This window comes from Malus domestica, chromosome 10 (assembly GCF_042453785.1).
Source record: "Malus domestica chromosome 10, GDT2T_hap1".
Taxonomy (NCBI): Eukaryota; Viridiplantae; Streptophyta; class Magnoliopsida; order Rosales; family Rosaceae; genus Malus; species Malus domestica.
The window spans coordinates 8,661,152-8,679,774 of record NC_091670.1 but is presented as its reverse complement, the minus strand read 5'-3'; the positions used below and the strand labels follow the sequence as shown (position 1 = coordinate 8,679,774).

At 37.3% G+C, this 18,623-nt stretch overlaps 2 protein-coding genes across 3 annotated transcripts; both read left to right on the top strand.

Moving 5' to 3' along the window:
- Nucleotides 1-2,140: 2,140 nt before the first annotated feature.
- On the top strand, nt 2,141-6,015 carry LOC103445123 (D-ribulose kinase). Its single transcript, XM_008384106.4, has 9 exons — nt 2,141-2,336; nt 2,430-2,698; nt 3,309-3,448; nt 3,530-3,782; nt 3,889-4,021; nt 4,206-4,294; nt 4,646-4,923; nt 5,448-5,517; nt 5,639-6,015. The coding sequence occupies exons 1-9, from the start codon at nt 2,249-2,251 to the stop codon at nt 5,834-5,836; spliced, it is 1,518 nt and encodes a 505-aa protein (XP_008382328.2). The 5' UTR covers nt 2,141-2,248; the 3' UTR covers nt 5,837-6,015.
- A 775-nt stretch (nt 6,016-6,790) lies between these two features.
- On the top strand, nt 6,791-13,192 carry LOC114827544 (uncharacterized). Of its 2 annotated transcripts, none has more exons than XM_029109553.2 (3): nt 6,791-9,036; nt 9,728-9,912; nt 13,011-13,192. In XM_029109553.2, exon 1 carries the CDS (start codon nt 6,838-6,840, stop codon nt 8,905-8,907), a length of 2,070 nt encoding a protein of 689 aa, XP_028965386.2. In that variant the 5' UTR covers nt 6,791-6,837; the 3' UTR covers nt 8,908-9,036; nt 9,728-9,912; nt 13,011-13,192. The 2 variants fall into 2 exon arrangements, with proteins under 2 accessions (XP_028965386.2, XP_028965385.2); XM_029109552.2 differs by having other exon boundaries at nt 9,728-9,935.
- The last annotated feature ends 5,431 nt before the right edge of the window (nt 13,193-18,623 follow it).

The following is an 18,623-nucleotide window of genomic DNA, read 5'->3' as shown; positions in this document are numbered from 1 at the left end:
AAATTGCCAAAACCAATATAAATATAGGGATGTGCTATCCACACATCCTATTTTACTTCTCATATACCCCTTGATAATTTCTGTCCGTTGATCTTCTTCAATTCATCCGATCCGATGGTCAAAAAATTAAAAAGATGTGTGAGAAGTAAAATAGGGTGTGTGGATATTACATCCTTAAATATAATGCATTTGCAAAATCTTTTTGTTTCTGGTGTTTGTGTGGTCCCGTCTTTAGAGGTGTTTGAGTGGAGGGACCTTGAGGAGAAGAGAAGCTAGCTAAACTAAGCTGTCCTGTCGCCCTCACCCTTACCTTTCCCCACTTTTTTCTCTGACGTTCTTCAAATGCCTCCCTCACTCACGTGCAGTTGGGGCCTTTTGCTCACCTGGGCTCCATTGTTTCTTATTTATTTATTTTCTTCCCCTTTTTGTTGTTTTCACTTTTCAGCATAAAAATATCAATCTAAATCGGATCAATGTATAGCTTAAACAAGAAGATCCCCACGTCCAATCTCATTGTGTCATGTCATCCAATCCTATACAAGATAATTGTACTCACCAAATCGAAGAACTTTCATTTTAGATTACTAAAAATATATTAAGTAGTGCTTCAATGATCCATAATTTGTTTTTTTTTTGTTTATCTTTTTATTTTTGTGATTTGTCACATGAGAATTTTTTGCTTCGTTTGGTATAATAATTGGATTGAAATATATAATTTACTAAATGGATGAATTAATCATGAAGAACACATATGAATCACTGAGCTGAGATCACGAACTAATACTAATCTAGTACTAATGAAAATGCTAATGCAATAGAAAATAACAGTCTTTTCTGTATACTTTTCCTAGTTCCATTGCTACTGTGGGCTTTACGCAATCGATCGAATCATATAGATATCCCTTCTGTATACTTTCCCTAGTTCCATTGCTACTGTGGGCTTTACGCAATCGATTGAATCATATAGATATCCCTTCAACACATATGTCATTGAAAGGATCTTGAAGACCCACCAAAGCACAAAAGCGGGGATATTTCAAAAAATGGATTCTTATTCAAATAGTGCATAATCGCAAGAAGTTATATAATCTATACCATAGGCCTTATCCACATAAGTAACGGAGAACGTACGAAAGCTTTAGAATATTATTTTTGAGCATTAGAGCAAAACTCATTCTTACCACGACTTCCTCACCTAGGGAAAAATTTTTAGTTGTGATGGGAACATGGATGGTACATCACGTGTTTTTATGTAAGTGGTGAAAAATTTTAATTTTTAAGTTATTAATCTTTTAATACACATATTCAACCATTTATATAGAAACATGTGGTGTACCACCTCGTGTGACGGTCGCATTGAAAAATCTCTCATCATCTAGCTACTCTAGGTTGGGGGTAGGTCCTGTGGGGAAGTTCTAGACACCTTTCCATACTTTATGTCTGGAATGCTTGGTATTGTTGTACTTTAAAAAAAAGCTGCTGTGAGAATAAGCAGATGTGCTGTGAGAATAAACGGATGTGAAATAAATCAGCAGAGTGTTTGGTAAACTTTTTTGTAAAAGTGCTTTTGGAAAAAAAAGCAATCTGATAGTGGGTCTTTTCATTAAAGGAGCACTGTAGCTCCGTGTGCTTTGAAAAAAAAACCAGTTTTCCAAAGCTGCAAATAGCAGCTTCAGCTTTTTCCTTTGATTTCAGCTTATTCTGACAGCAGCTTCCAAAATAAGCCATTTGTTTTTAGTTTACCAAACACCTAAAACCCTCACAGCTTTTTTTCATGGGTGCTTTTTTTTTTAAGCACCTCACTTCCAAACAACTTCTTAATCCCTTCAAAATCCCTACAAAATGGGAGGATTGAAATCATAAGTTTTCTTTATGAAAAATTCATCATCTCATTTCAATTTGCACAAAGTCTAGAAGCTGACATTCGTTTCCCATTCAAAATAAATTGAATTTTGTGAGTTATATATTACAATTCATTTCCTGACATTGGAACGATACCTTTGCGTTTCTCTTCTCGTTATGTTAAAAAATGGTGTGTATTTATTATTTTCCTTAAGACAAAATGATACGAGAAAGAGTAAAAAACAAAGTGACTTAATAAGGAGAACCCAAAGGCCCAAAAAGGGGACCGAAAATAGGCCCAAGTTTATTCACGTGATGTGAGTCCCAATTGAAAGGCTGCTCCTTCCGTCCCCTCGTCACTTATCTCAGTAGAGCTAAAAGCAGAGAGCACCACACTTGCAAGAGTATGCTGCTTGCCTCTCTTTACAATCCTGCAACTGCAACCTCCTTCCTGTTTCCATGGTCAACATCCCCGACACATACACATACACATGGTCTCTCTCTCTCTTTCTCTCTCTCATCACCAACACCAAGTAGTTATAGTAGTTGTGCATCAAGTTCAAGCTGATAAGTGTTTGATGCTTCAGGGATGTTCAGTTTACGGACCGAGTTTTCAAGAAATGGGCTGTGTAATGGCGTGAATAACAAGCAAGCAAGACCGAGATGGCGGCCAAGAGGTCCACAAGTACCAATGGCTGTTGGAAGCAATGACGATGAAGCTCAGGTTGGTGTTTCAGTTGGGAAGGAGCGGCTTTATCTCGGAATGGACTTCGGTACTTCCGGAGCGAGGTTTGCCCTCATCGACAAGCGAGGGACTATTCATGCTGAGGGAAAGAGAGAGTACCCTCTTTTTATGGTATTACGCAGCTAATCATTTCTTTCAAACTTTAGTTTTTTGAGTAATGCTATTTCGACACACAAAACTGACCACATTGCTGACACGCACTCTAATATCTGGTCAGTCATCATATAGTGAGGTTCTTAATAGAGCATGTCCATATGGTCAATTTTGTCTGACTAAAATGCTTGAGACCATTTTCGAAATCATTTCCTGTGATGACTAATACAGGGAGTGTAGTGTATGCATTAAAAATTGGTACAATGCTTGTGCTTGAACTAGAGTTGTTGAATGGTACTGTAATGGGGTTGTGGTAGTTTCTTGATACTTGATTTTCTCATATAGAATGGTTGAGAGGGAGTGAATTATTAAAGGTAAATTTTCAGTCAGAAGTTGTTTGTTAAAAATTTCGACCAAGAAAGAAAAAGTTGTCCATATCGTACAATGGTGAAGCTACGTGGAATTAGTGGTTTTCGAGTATAATTTGATAGGTCAGAGGTCAAAATTGGATTTCGTTATGGCGGATCTTATAATTATTAAGAAGAATGAACTGGTTTCCGTTTCCTAAGTTACTGCATCATATTTTATAGTCCAAGTATTCGATATATTCTTTACATTGTCTAGAAAGAGTCAAGAAAAAGTGGATTGGGCACGTTCATGGAAAGCGACACTCTTCTCGCTGCTTGAAGACGTTCCATCCCATCTCCGTGAGCTTATTGCTTCCATTTCCATTGATGGGACTTCTGCAACTACTCTCATTGTAGACAGGTGGTTGGCTTAGAGATTTGATGCTTATGCTTGTTTTTGTATAATCACATTTGAAGTAGGCTTTTGAATTTGAATATGCAGCAGTACGGGGGAACCGTTATGTAAACCTTTCCTCTATAATGAGAGTTGCCCTGATGCTTTACCGACGGTAAAGTCTATCGCTCCTCTGAATCATACAGTCTGCTCTGGTTCCTCCACTCTGTGCAAGCTTGTCTCGTGGTGGGAGAATGACAATTCAAACAAGAAATCTGCACTTTTGTTACATCAAGCAGATTGGCTGTTGTGGCTTCTTCATGGAAAGCTTGGAGTGTCTGATTATAATAATGCTCTGAAGGTAGTTTTTCAGCTATCCGTTTTTAGGTTTCTTTTTTACATCTTCTGCCTACAAATGATTAAATATCTACATTTAGAAAACGCGATTTTATTTGTACATGTCTTAGGTGGGTTATGATCCTGAGCTTGAGTCCTATCCACCTTGGCTTCTCTCTCAGCCATATTCACAGCTTTTACCTTCGGTGAGAGCTCCTGGAACTTCAATTGGTCGTTTGAAAGATGACATAAGATCAGATTTCGGTATGTGTTCTTGCAACTTGGCCAGTAGTGGACACATCATTTTATACATTTATGTTTTATAACTTTTTACCGCTTGTTTACTCAGGTTTAGAGTGAATGGTGAAGAGATACTGCAAGTTATGCAGTACATGTCTTAGCATCTTTCTGCACTGTTATCCTGACAATATATAAAATGTCCTTGCAGGTTTCCCAAATGATTGTGTTGTATGCACAGGAACCACTGATAGTATAGCGGCGTTTCTAGCAGCTCGTGCAACACAACCTGGGAAAGCTGTGAGAGTTCTCTGTGTTCCTTCTTACACACACAAAATTAGTTGTATTATATGTATCTCTTGATGTGAAAATTTTCTTTGGTATAGCCGTAGCCATACTGGCAGACCCACATCGCTGAGTCTTAAATTTCTATATGCATCGCTCTGTATTCTTTTTTTCCACCATAATTTACACCCCAGCACTTCAAATATTTTGCAAACCCTATCTTGCTGCCTTCTTTGAAATTGATAGTGCTGTTTTTCACATGTACAGATGATGCATTTATTAGTTTCCTGAGATTTTGTCGATTCTCAATGCACTCGAGCACTATTGATCCTTATGTTTTGAACTGTATATGGTTTTTGTATATAGGTCACTTCTTTAGGTTCTACGCTCGCAATAAAACTTCTGAGCACCACTAGGATTGAAGATGCGCGGTTTGGAGTGTATAGTCATCGCCTTGATGATAAGTGGCTTGTTGGAGGCGCGTCAAATACCGGTGGAGCTGTTCTTAGACAAATTTTTACTGATGAGCAACTAGAGAGATTGAGCGAGCAAATTAATCCCATGGAAACCTCTTCTCTAGACTACTACCCTCTGCAAACAGTTGGCGAGAGGTTTCCAGTTGCAGATCCAAATTTGGCTCCTAGGTACGTTGTATTGTCTGTACTTTTTGAGATAAACTAGAAATGGATCTTGTTATGATAGATATTTGATAGTATCATCCAATTTATCCTGGTCTTTTTGCATATAAGCTTGGACCTTAATGTGCAGAAACTTGGTCATTTGTTTGCGCAATAAAAGTAGTGCACGATAACATGGTTTCTCTAGAAACATTACATGTTCGCATTAGTTTATTCACTGGAAGCAGAGCACAATGAATGCACCAAGTTCATGGTATATACGTTAGCATTTTAAGCTTCGTCGGGCTTAACAATGTTCATGGGATCATGTTCCACAGCTTGGTCATCTAACGCTACAATGAACATTTCATGGAAGCGTAATCTGCCTGAAGAAAACGATGTAGCTCAAAACAGACATCTCATGTATTTTTATTGTGACTAACTATACACGAAGATACATACCCACGTGCTTTTATGCACATGTATGCGTCTTTGCGAACAAACTCACTAGTGTATTTTGGATGGTTGATTAGTTTTTGTTCTTTGTGCAGGTTACATCCACGCCCAGAAAGTGAGGTGGAGTTTCTGCAAGGGATTCTTGAATCCATTGCGCGTATAGAGGTACGGAGATTTCCTTCCCTCTAATCAAGCTCGATAGACAAACACCATGGAAATATGAGAGACATAATAAACAAAATCAGAGGCTGATGACACTGAAACCTTCACTTGTGAACTGAAACAGGCGAAAGCTTACAGCTTACTGAAGGATCTAGGAGCAACTCAAGTTGATCAAGTGTTCACAGCCGGAGGTGGTGCCAAGAACGAGAAATGGACCAAGATAAGAGAGAGGGTACTCGGTCTGCCGGTGAGTCGTGCAACTCAAACGGAGGCTGCTTATGGAGCTGCATTATTGGCATTGAAGGGAGCTGATGAGAAATGAATGTATTAGGTACTATGCTGGTTGAAGGTGGTGAACAAAGCAAAATCTTTTAATGGTGTTAATTGTATACTTATCCAATATCCTTATAACTCTCTCTGTGGAAAAGTTCCACGACTCGCACGTGATCTTTTTGAAGGATATTGTGACGTTTGAAATACTAATATGCAGTCGTTCTGAAATATTACGTGCGAATCACATGCAACTTTATAAATAGAAAAATTGACGAAGTTAATCGTAATCACCCAAAAATCTGGTCAAAGCCCATATAGGTTCAATACCAATGTTGAGTCTGAAAAAGCACTTTTTACGTGAACATCATCCGTTGTTTGAGGCGGTGAGACATTGAACTTCCGACTAAACCCAAAACACAACAAAAAAACCAAAATAAATAAATAATGGATATTCAATTGTTGTCGTTCATGGTTTGCAGTGATCATCCCTTCCACTCACATTACCCATCAAACATTCTTAATTCAAGCATAATTTTATCTGCAAATATAATTGATTAATCAGAGAATGCATTTGCAAAATTGCAATTGCATGGCTACCAATAACAAAATGCAGGTTTCTCTGATATTTGCATTGCCATTTTCTTCTTCTGGTGAGTCCTTTCGTTTTCTCTCCAGCCACTTTTCATTTCCATTTTTTCTTCTTTTTACCAAAAGTCTCAACTTTTATTTCAATTTCTTGCTTCCAGGTATTGGGTCCATCTTCATTTGATTTTCTTGGAATTTTCATTTGGTTCAACTTCTGAGGTGGGCTTTATGTTCTGTTATATTTTTCATAATTTTCTGCTTTTAATTTTGATTTATTGGGGTACCCAAATGACTGTTTTGTCTAATTAATTATATATATTCATGTAGATTGGAGCTTAAAATTATAATTCAGCGGCAGTAATCATGGAATTAGTGTTAAAAATTGGAGTTAAGATCAGGAAATCTGTGAGCATTTCAATCAGAACATGTTACAGATCAGTTTGCAATCATCCATTTCTTGTGGGAATGCTGCTTTTCTTGTTATTTCTGCATAGAGAATTTCCTTTTGTGTTTTCTCTTTTGGTGTATGCATCCCCTGTATTTGTCTGCTCTGTTGTTCTTCTTGGGACCCTTTTGATTTTTGGCCAGTCCGACATACCCAAAATCGAAAAGGAACAAAAGATTAGCCGTGCCATTGCTTCTCTTAGAACTCAAGTTTCGAGGGATGACATTGTTGTTGAGACAGAGGGGAGCTTTCCCATCGGAAGGCTTTTACGAAAGTCTAGGGACACTGCAGAGAGTAGTGAGGTTGATGATTATGAAGGTTCAGTTAGATATGTGCCACTTATTAATGAGAGCTTGCAGAACATTCTGAGTGAGAAGAGATTGACCGAGTTAGGGAGAGAATTAGACAATAAGGAGTTGGAAAGCCGGCGAAATATTGAAAAGGAGAAAGCGAGGCATGAAGGCATGACAAGGGAAGTGAGAATTGATGAGAAGCAGCATTCTTTGGTTCAAAGGGTAGGAGATGAGAATCGAGATTCGGTTGATGCTCATAAGGGTGATCACTACTTGGAGCTTAGTGGTGGTGATGTTGATGCTGATGATGATGAGGCTTCAGATTATAGGTCAGATAAGGCAGAGAGTTCATCACCAGATGCATCAATCGTTGACATTTTTCCAATCCTTGATGAGCTATGCCCTCTTTTAGACTTAGAAGCTCCACAACCTGCTAATGATGAGTCTGATTCTGAGACTGATAGAAGTAACGATGGCAGTAATGAGTTAAATGAGGATATTCGAAACAAAGGTGGAGAAGTAGAAGAGGACGGGGTTGATGATAATGACGGTGATGAAGAAGAAGCACATGGTGGAAAGGAAGATGAATTTGCAATCAAATGGACAGAGGATGACCAAAAGAATCTCATGGATTTGGGGAATTTGGAGCTTGAAAGGAACCAATGCCTAGAAACTATTGTGAGGAGAAGAGCAACGAAAAGCTTCAGTTTACCAGCTGAGAAGAATCTAATTGATTTAGATAGTTCTGAAAATCCTTTTAATGTTACACCAATATTGACAACAAAGCATAACCCGTTTGATCCTCAATATGATAGTTCGTATGATAGCATGGGGTTACCACCCATTCCTGGTTCTGCTCCATCGATTTTGTTGCCAAGAAAAAACCCATTTCATCTTCCTTATGAGTCAAATGAAAATAAACCTGATCATGCCAAGGGAGACCATTTTCAACAACACTTTATGACATCTCAACCCAAGGAAGTGTTCTTTCATAGGCATGAAGGCTTCAATTTGGGACCATCGAGCATAGGGGATGCTAAGCAAGAGAGGCAAGAGTTTAAGTGGAGGCCTTTTTTTGTACTAGAACAGTTAGCTCCAGAAGGAGCAAGCTGTTCCTCATTACAAGGACAATCAAGCGATGCTAGTGATTTGAAATTGAGTTCTAGTCTTGATACTGAATCAGTGAGTTCTGCAGCAAATATGGATGATAGAAAGTTTAGTGAGCAAGACTTTGCTAAAGAAGCAGAAGTGATCTCCAACATTTACCAATCTTATGATCTTGTTGGCCATGGAAGTCAATCCTTTGAAGATGTAGATTCTCTGGAAATAATGGAACAATATGGAAAAAAAGGTGTTCAACATGATGAGCTAGAGATAAAATTGGGCAAAGTGGAAAATTCGAAACCAAGCGTGTTGGGTACAGGAGGCTTTGCTACTCCTATGGAAATAAATGATGAGTCAAGCTTGTCATCATTGTCAGAAGTGGATGAAAAGGTTTCAGATGTAAGGAAAGGTGGATCATCAAGTTCCAAATCAAGAAGTGATATCGTTCTAAAGGTTGCAGTTTCACCACAACCTTCACTTGGTGATTTAGAAGTCCACTTTACGAGCGGTATGGTGGATGACAATCAACATAAGGAGCCAATCTATGATCCAATCTATGACTCAAGCCCTTCAACGTCTGAAAGGGCATTTTCCTTTGACTCAATTTCTTTAGGCATGCGAGTAGACATATCTAAACTGATATCAAATTCAGATTCGGATGTCGATCGTTTTAAGAATTTGGACGAGAATTAAGCTTCTTCAAATTCTAGTTATCAATATGTTTCTTCCAAAGAAAATCCACCATTAGAACATGAGAAGCATGTTTCCTGGTCAGATAAATCCATGGTTGAACCGCGTTTTGATGATCACAAGGCACTTACTGTAAGTTACCTAAGCACTATGTGTTAGAGAATGTTTAAACTTGTTTCCTCAATCAAAATTTGTAGGTTTGTACGTCTTTTGATCACATGGTTTACTTAGGTACCTTTTGAATTATCTACAGCACACCATTATTGTTATTAAACGCCAATTTTTTCCTTTGACATCAAGCTGCCATGTTCTTTTTTAGTTCTATCAAAGTGAAAGTTCTATGCAAAATGTCTTTGTAAACCACATAATTGTGCATGAAGGCAATGTCAAGTTGTGCATATCGATGTTTTTTTTTCTTTCTATTTTTCTCAGTTTAATTGATGTGCATGTCCAAGTAATTTACTTCACATGTGGCATACATAATGCTCTCATGGAATTTGTATTGTTGATTTATCAATAATAAGAGATTCTGGATATATGCATGTCTAACTACATGATATGTTTATGCACCTTCCATGGTTTCATATTTTATTGAAATCTTGTATTGCAGCTGTATTTGCTTCTGTTGCATCCACATTTTGTAGTGCAAGCATATTTGACTATTTATGCATCTAACAATTCTTATATCAACCAATTATTATGGTTTGGTCATATCATTTAGTTTGACATGTGAAGTTGCAATTATACTCGATTTTGGAAATTTATACTAAAAACTATATAAATCTATATAAGATTCTAAATTATGGCTTCTTTGATATTTTAGGAACCGACTTCCATCTTGTTGGTGTCCAAAGAGGATTCAAGTACAATTCAGGATGTGAAAATACAGGAAGTCAGTGATGTTCAGGACCTTGGTTTGACAAATTTATCTTCAGTGACTTCTAAATCTACATCAAGCAATATAGAATCTGGCGTTCAAGAACCTACCACTACTCATACTGCTTCGAAGTAAGTCTGTGAGGTTAATGTTGGTGAGCTTGCAAAACCATTTGATTCGAAAGATATATTAACAAAAGTAGAAACTAATGATGTGGATTCTACCAAGGATATTGCATCAAGAAATAGGGGATCTAGTGCTCAAGAAAATTTCATTACTCAATCTAGTTTGAAGTTAGTCTCCATAGGTAATGTTAGTGAGCTACCAAAACAATCAAATGCGAATGATGCAGTAGGTTCTAAAAACGAGACTGCATCAAGTTACATAGGGTCTGGTGTTCAAGAAGCTGTTACTACTAAATCTAGTTTGAAGATGGTATTCGTAGGTAATGTGAGTGAGCTACCAAAACAATCAAATGCGAATGATGCAGTGGGTTCTAAAAACGAGACTACATCAAGTTACACAGTGTCTGCTGCTCAAGAAGCTGTCACTACGGGTAGTGCATCAAAGAAAATTTCAAAAGGTAATGTGGATGAACTACTAAAATCATTGAATTCGAAGAGCATATCAGAAAAAGTGGAAGTTAATGCAATGGAATCTACCAAGCAGATTTCATCAAACAATACAAGATCTAGTGTCCAAGAAACTACCATTGATATTGCTATGAAGCCAGTGTCAGAAGGGAATGCTGGTAATATTACAGAACCATCATATGCAGAGGATAAATTTGCAAAAGTAAGAACAAATAAAATGGGTTTTACCAAGAAGGTTGCATCAAGTAATGCAGGATCTAATGTTCAAGAAACTATCACTGCTCATATGACTTTGAAGCAAGTCTCAGAAGGTAATGTTAGTGAGCTTCGAAAACCATCAGATTCAGAGGATGGATCGGCTAAAGTAGGAACTAATGCAGTTAGGTTTACCAAGGATGCAGCATTAAATAATACAAGATCTGGTGTTCAAGAAACTATGATTACTCATACAGGTTTGAAGCAAGTGTCAGGAGGAAATGCTAGTGGGCTGTCAAAATCATCAAATTCAAAGGATGAACCCGAAAAAATAAGAATTAATGTAGTGAATTCTGTCAAGGAAGTTGTATCAACCAATTCAAAATGTGGTGATCACAAAGCTATCACTACTAATACTGGTTCGAAGCAAGTCCTAGAAGGTAATGTTGGTGAGCTTCCAAAAGAATTAGATTTAAAGAATGGACCGATGAAAATAGAAACCATTGCAGCAAGTTTTTCAAAGGAGCTTGCATCAAGCAATACAGAACTTGGAGTTCAAGAACGTATCACTGCTCATTCTTTGAAGCAAGTTTCAGAAGCTAATGTTGGTGAGTTACTAAAACCATCAACTTCGAAGGACATACCAGACAAAGTAAAAACTAATGCATTGGGTTCTACCAAGGAGCTTTCATCAACCAATACAAGATCTAGCAACGCGGAACCGATCACTACTGATACTGCTTTGAAACAAGTCTTAGATGGTAGTGTTGGTGAGCTACTAAAAGCATTGGATTTGAAGGATGGATCGACAAAACTTGAAGCGAATGCAATGGGTTCTACCAAGGAGACCACATTAAGTAATACAGATTCTGGTATTCAAGAAACCATAACTACTGATACTTCTTTAAAACAAGTCTTAGAAGGTAAAGTTGGCGGGCTGCCAAAACAATCGGATTTGAATGATGAATTAAGAAAAGTAGAAAGTAATACTGTGGGTTCTGCCAAGGATATTGCATCAAACAATACAGAAGTTGGTGTTCAAGATATTATCACTATTCATACTTATGTGAACCAAGTTTCAAAAAATGTGAGCGAGCCTCCAAAACCATCAATTTCAAAGGACGAATCTGCAGAAGTAAGAACTAGTGCAGAGGGTTCTACAAAGGGGGTTATATCAAGCAATGCAGGACCCGGTGTTTAAGAATTTATCGCTACTAAAATGGCTTTGAAGCAAATCTCAGAAGGTGATATTGGCCAGCTAACAAAATTGTCTAAGGATGGATATGAAAAACTAGGAATTGATGTAGTTAGTCAAACTATCACTTCTTATACGGTGTCAAAACAAGTTTCAGAAAAGACTATTGTTGAGCTATCAAAACCATCGGATTCAAAGGACGGATCAACAAAAGTAGGAACTAATGCAATGAGTTTTACTCCCGAGACTAAATCAAGCAACTTAAGGTCTGTTCAAGAAACTATCACTGCTGATGCTGCACTAAAGCAAGTTTCAGAAGGTAATATTCACGAGCTTCCAAAACCATCAAATGCAAATGATGGATTAACAGAAGTAGAAACTAATGCAACAAGTTCTTCCAAAGAGATTGAACTAAGCAATACAAAATCTGGTGTTCCAGATGCTATTTGGAAAACTAGATTTTGGTGAGCTGCCAAAACCTTCAAATTCAACGAACGAATCAGAAAACGTAGGAACTAAGTTTCTAAATTTTGTAAACAAATTTCCTTAAATGCATCATTAGTTTCTAAAAAATCATCTTATTTGTCTCGAAAGATATGATTGTAATTCGATGTAAATGACACTACAAGTTCTTTACTTTCATTCATTAAACACACTAATTGCTTTCATTCGAATAAAATTCAGTGGAGTAATTGTTGAACATAGCAAAGCAACTGCAACATTATTCCAGCCACCCCCTCAATTATTGCATATGCTTGACTAATACAACTAACTTTTACCCCTCAGTTATTGCATATAAGCAGTATCGCCTTTGGCAGCTCGCAACCCTTGGTGGCGAGTTGGTCTTTGGAAGCACCCTTTATGGTTTCTTGGGTCCCTCTCTAGTTGACTTTTTAATGTAAAAATTAAGGGTTGTTATTTTTATTTGATTTGTACCATCCATTTGTGTTGTCCTTTAGGAAAAGTTGCTGCTACTTAAACAAATCTTCCACAGTAATGAATTGAAACCCTACAGTTTTTTGACATTTAATTACATAATTACAAGGTTAAATTAATCTTTATATCCAGTAACAAGTGTCTGATCATCTTTAAATTTGTTTTTAGGAAAATGTACAATATTCATTAAGATAATATATAATTTTCTTTTTTATCTTGAGTTAGTTTATCTCTTATTTAATAAAAAAACATGTTAGACAAAGGATCCATGCTGAGCTTTTAGGGCTCACCCTTTATGAATTTGTTGCAGGGTTTCAACCGGAAGTTTAGTCTGTGATCCAGAAACTTCAAGATCTTCTTGCAAATGTTTACACTTGGTCTTGTGAAAAAAATAAGTTGAGAATGTGTTGTTTCTTTTCCTTTACTTTTCTTGTAATAGTACCATGCAATTTACTTTTGTTTGAATAAAAGTTTCTTTGGATTTTTTTTTCCCGTCTAGTTTTCCTTGTTCACACCCTTAAGCGAAGAAGGAAAATTGAAAATCGGGGTGTGACAAGTTGGTATCAAGATTCCCATTCTAGTGACGTTTCAAGTGGTTCATATAGACAATGTATGATTAGTTTGAGAAACCATTACATGACAACCCTTTCTACTCAAATCCTTCTCTAGTCTTGAAGGCAAATGAAAATCACCAACGAAAATGATATGTAGTGCGTATATTGCAACAAACACATTGACAACGCACGAAAAAGTGAACTAATACAAAAACAAGTAATCGACAAAAACAAACAATGAACATCAAATTAGTTGCATAATCGAACCAAACGAAATTAATATAGTAAATTGCCAGGTTTGGCAAATTTTCCTTAAACAAACAACTAAGAGAATACTCTTTATTCTATAACGTATATAAGTCAAGAGGAACTTCAATTTTGTATTGAACAGTACTGATGAACTTCATAACGAGAAAAAAAGGAGGGATTTAAAGAGAGATGCATGGTTTATAACTTGATGTCAAAGTCTGGGAGGGAATAAGATAATTAACAAATGGAAGAAACTAAAAAGAAGCTTTTATTTATAAAGAGCGGTGTTATCCACACATTCATTTTTACTTTTCATACACATTATGTTAATTTTTGTTATTTAATCAATTCAATTCAACGGGCGAAATTGAGAGTAATGTGTAGCATGTAATAATGGGTGTGTGGATAGCACCACCCTTTGTAATATAACATTAAGCTGAAATATATGCGGTTTGGTTTGATAACCAAGCTGTATACGACGGGGTTGATTCGGTTCCGTTCAAAATCAAATTACTTTAGCATATAAACCTAACCCAAGTTCTTGAATTTGTTTCATCCTGGTCTAATCGGCTTTTTGCTCACCTAACCAGTAAGCTAGAGAAAAAATAAATAAATAAAGCTAGAGGGAAAAATAAAGGGATGTGCTATCCACACACCTCATTTTACATCTCACACACCCTTAATAATTTCTATTCGTTGATCTTCTTCAATTCATTCGATCCGACGGCCGAAAATTAAAAATGTGTGTGAGAAGTAAAACGGGATGTGTGGATGCATAATATGCCTAGAATAGTTCAGAAGGAAAGAGACCTTTTTCGGAACTCTTCCTCCAAAGCCCAGGGATCAAGTGATCTAGACCTTTAAAATTTGATCAAACGACTAAAAATTATTATAGTTTTTAAAAGTTTTTACTTTATTTGTTTTTAGCTGTTGGATCAAATTTTAAAGGCCCAGATTACTTGATCCCTAGACTTTGGAGGGAGAGATCCGGAAAGGATTGCTTTCCCTGATCCAGCCTCATGATTCTAGGTTTATCTTCGCAAAAGCCATCAAAATTCAATGGGGAAATGATAAACACACACTAGTTTTAGCCTTTTGCACATATTTGCCTAATTTTGGCCATTTGTTCTACTTAACATTTTCAATCTGATAACCAGAAACAAAAAAAAATGTGTAAGAAGTTAATAATAAAAAAAAGGTGTGAAAACCACTTCTCAATTCAATACAGTTCAGCTAATATTCGGTTTTGTTTTAGTTTTAATTTTCCATATGACGTTGTGCAAAACCAGACAACTAGATAGGTAAGGTACTGTATTTAGTTTTCCAATATGAAAATCTTAGTAAGGTGTAAATGAGTACAATATTTTCCAGTATTTATTTGTTATAAACTATTAGTACGTACTTAATATATTGCAATATTGTCACTTAGTACTACGATATAGTGATATTCTTCTTCACTTGTAAGTGAGAGATCTTAGTTTGATTATTGCCAAAAACGAATTTGAACTACATTATTGCTAGCCTATTTTAAGGCTTAGCCCACTATTTGACTCTCTTAATATAGATAATATCGTTAGTTAAAAAAAAATTGTAGTATTTAACTAAACCATTTGAGTGTAGCTTTAAAATACAACTAGTATTTCTTTCCAATTTTAAGTAGAAGATCTCATATTCAAATTTTATAAACAAATAATTCGATTCTAAATTATTATTGGCTCATTAGATAGTTTAACGGACCCTTAATCTCAATGTCATCATGTGAAAAAAAAAAGAAGATTTCGTTATAATACTTATGTATATTTAATATAATCACCATCTCAATGGTTATATGATGATTGTATAAGTTACATATATTCACATAAATTATATTTGATCGTCAAATAACAATCATATTAAATAAAATGGTTAATCTCAGTTTACTACCCTTAAGTTTCGTGGTTTTTAACATTTAGTACAAAACGTTTTTTTTGTCCTAGAGTCATACCTAAAGTGTTAATTTTGGAACAGTCTTATACATCTGTTAAGTTTTCCGTTAGAACTTCTGTTAACTGATGATGTGGCGCCCACGTAGACAATTACTGGGCGCCACTTGTCAATATGGGCCCACTTCAATATTAAAAAATTAAAAAAAAAAAAAAAACAAACATCTGTACCCACCTTCTCCCTCTATTCTCTCTTCTGCAACCCGCACCCCTTCCCTCCCTTCTCTCTTTTGCACTTGCACCACCGCCCTCCATTCTCTCCTCTACAACCCGCACCCACCCTCCACGCACACTTAACCCAACAAAATCCCACCCAAAGGAATTCCAATTCAACAAGAAACCCATCCAATTTCTAAAATTTATCAAAAACCCAGTTGACCCAAATCCCTAATTTGGGGGATTAGGGTTTTTTTAAAGGGTGAGGTGAAGAGGATGGAGAAGAAAGAAGGGAGGGGAGGTGAAGAGGGTGGAGGTGGGTCGGGTATAAATTGTTGAGTGCCCGTAGTCCAAGTGCTGAATGAGGACCTCCACCATCTCGCTTCCGACGAAGAAGTTCTTGACGATCTTCATCTTCATTAGACGGTCCTGAATCAGCAACTTCAGCCGCAACACCCTAACTATACTTATCATCTGGTCCGGTAACTCCTCCTCATCCAGATCGTCGAATCCGTAAACCAACGGCGGAGGCGCGTCGTAAGGACATTTCGAGCTGCCACTGTTCCTTAGCGAGTTGAGCGCCACCAATCCTCCAAACTGCTTCTCGTTGAAGAAAATATGAGGTACATATGAGCCATCCATCCTTTCCACCAGGTCTTTCTTGCGATTCGGATACACGTGGATGTTGATCTCCACGAATTTCAGCCCCTACACCACTGTGCAATCCTTGCAAATTGATCGAGAGAAGAAGCTGATTTGACCTTTCAGAGCCGCTTATCCCTGTGGCTTAGGGTTTAGGTTGAATTATTTTCAAGGAGAGGGTGAGGGGGAGAAGATGGGTACAGATGTTTGTTTGTTTGTTTTTATATTTTTTTAATTTTTTTAATATTGAAGTGGGCCCATATTAACACGTGGCGCCCAGTAATTGTCCACGTGGTGCCACATCATCAGTTAACAGAAGTTCTAACGGAAAACTTAATAGATGTATGAGACTATCCCAAAATTAACACTTTAGGTATTACTCTGAAAAAAACTTCATGTACTAAATGTTGAAAACCATGAAACTTGAGGATAGTAAATTGAGTTTAAACCTAAATAAAAATAGTGTGTGAATTTTTTTTTTTTGTTTTTAAAATTGAAGGAGAGAGAAGAGAGAGAGAGAGAGAGATTTGAAAAAAAAAAAGGGAAAAAAGTAATGACACGTTTACATACTCGTAATCGGAAATAAAATTCGGAATTGAATTCTGATTACAGGACACTCCTTTGTTTACCTAACGTGGAGGAATCAAAATTTATGTTGTTACATCCCGGCCCGGGGCGGATCACTTCCAGGGCCAGCTGCACCACCGTAGCACGATATTGTCTGCTTTGGGCCCCAACCACGCCCTCACGGTTTTGTTTTTGGGAACTCACGAGCAACTTCCCAATGGGTCACCCATCCTGGGAGTGCTCTGGCCTCATTCTCGCTTAACTTCGGAGTTCCTACGGAACCTGAAGCCAGTGAGCCCCCAAAAGGCCTCGTGCTAGGTAGGGATGAGAATATACATTTAACGATCACTTCCCTGGGTGATGTGGGATGTTACAATAAGCGTCAACAACATAATAAGAATGCATTAATATAACAGGTGAAATAAGGAATCAACCGGAGACCCTGCAGCGGTCATGTTCGGCTAATTCTATAGCTCAATATCCAATCTAACCGAAGTCACCACAGTGACCTGTACGGCACTACTCTGCACATAAATCGAAACTACCTGAAGTAGCCTATACGACAAGAATGGTGTAAGAATACGCTTTAGTGCTTCTCTCATCAACAGCTGTATAATAATCTAAAAGTCACCTACGAGTCGGAACCAACTCTAATGGTCTGTACGACATGTCGGAACCACCTCTCATGGTCTGTATGACATGCACCTACTTGGATCCAAGGTGAGCGTGTGGTGCAGGGTGAATAATATAAGCACTAACACCAATTGTGCAGGTTATGAGCTCTCAACACAATTCACATCATCAATAAATCAAATGAACATTATAACTCACCTGATACTCACCTATGCGTCCACAACACCATTTAACATATATATGCAACAATTACTAATTCATATAATTCATATATATGTATGCATGGCATGCTTTCTGGTTTTTGATAAAGAATGGTGATTTGAGATATTTGAAGAATTATATGCATATTATGTTATTTTCTGGGAAAGTATACAAGTTTTACAGCGAGGGGTTAGAAATGTTGTTAAATGAAATGTTTTTGAAAAACTTTGGTTTTACTGACCCACACAATCTTGTTTTGTGCCCCTCCAGGTTCTAGTTAGCTGTGTTTGTGGCTCACGAGGATTCCCACGGCGTTCTGACAAACTACTCATGTAGGACTCACCTTCGGGCGTTGTAATTTAGTAATGTTCCTACTAGACTGCACCTAGTACTTATGCTCTGATTATGTGTGTTTCACACTTAAACTCTCTCTAGCATGTTAGTTGGATATTATTGCTAGTAGTTGGTTTTTATTTCTTCGTATTTCTCTTATCTTATTGCTTCCGCGTCGCACTTTTGGTTACGTCACGCTCACGTGACGGCCAGCACGCCTTGATTCTAGGATCAGGGTATGTCATATGTGGGTCCCATCCGAATTCTGGAATCCAATTGTTGTTTTTGGAGGATTTGGACTCCCTATATGAGGGAGGATTTGGCTTCTGAAAGAAGTGGGTCATCAGAATGAATTTATTTTCCAAATTGTGTCCTCAGTTGGTTTTTATTATTCCAACATGGCCCTTCATCTCACCAGAGAGACATTGTCTAGCACCTAACATAGCTCTGCAAATTTTTCATCTCCTCACCACCGCACCCACCCCTGCCCAGGGCCATATCTTATACCCATTGCAACCACTCCCAACCATCTCTCTCTACTTGTCTCTAGTGATAGGACCCATTCCATAGGAATGGAGAAGAAAAGGAAAATGCAAGGAAAGTAAG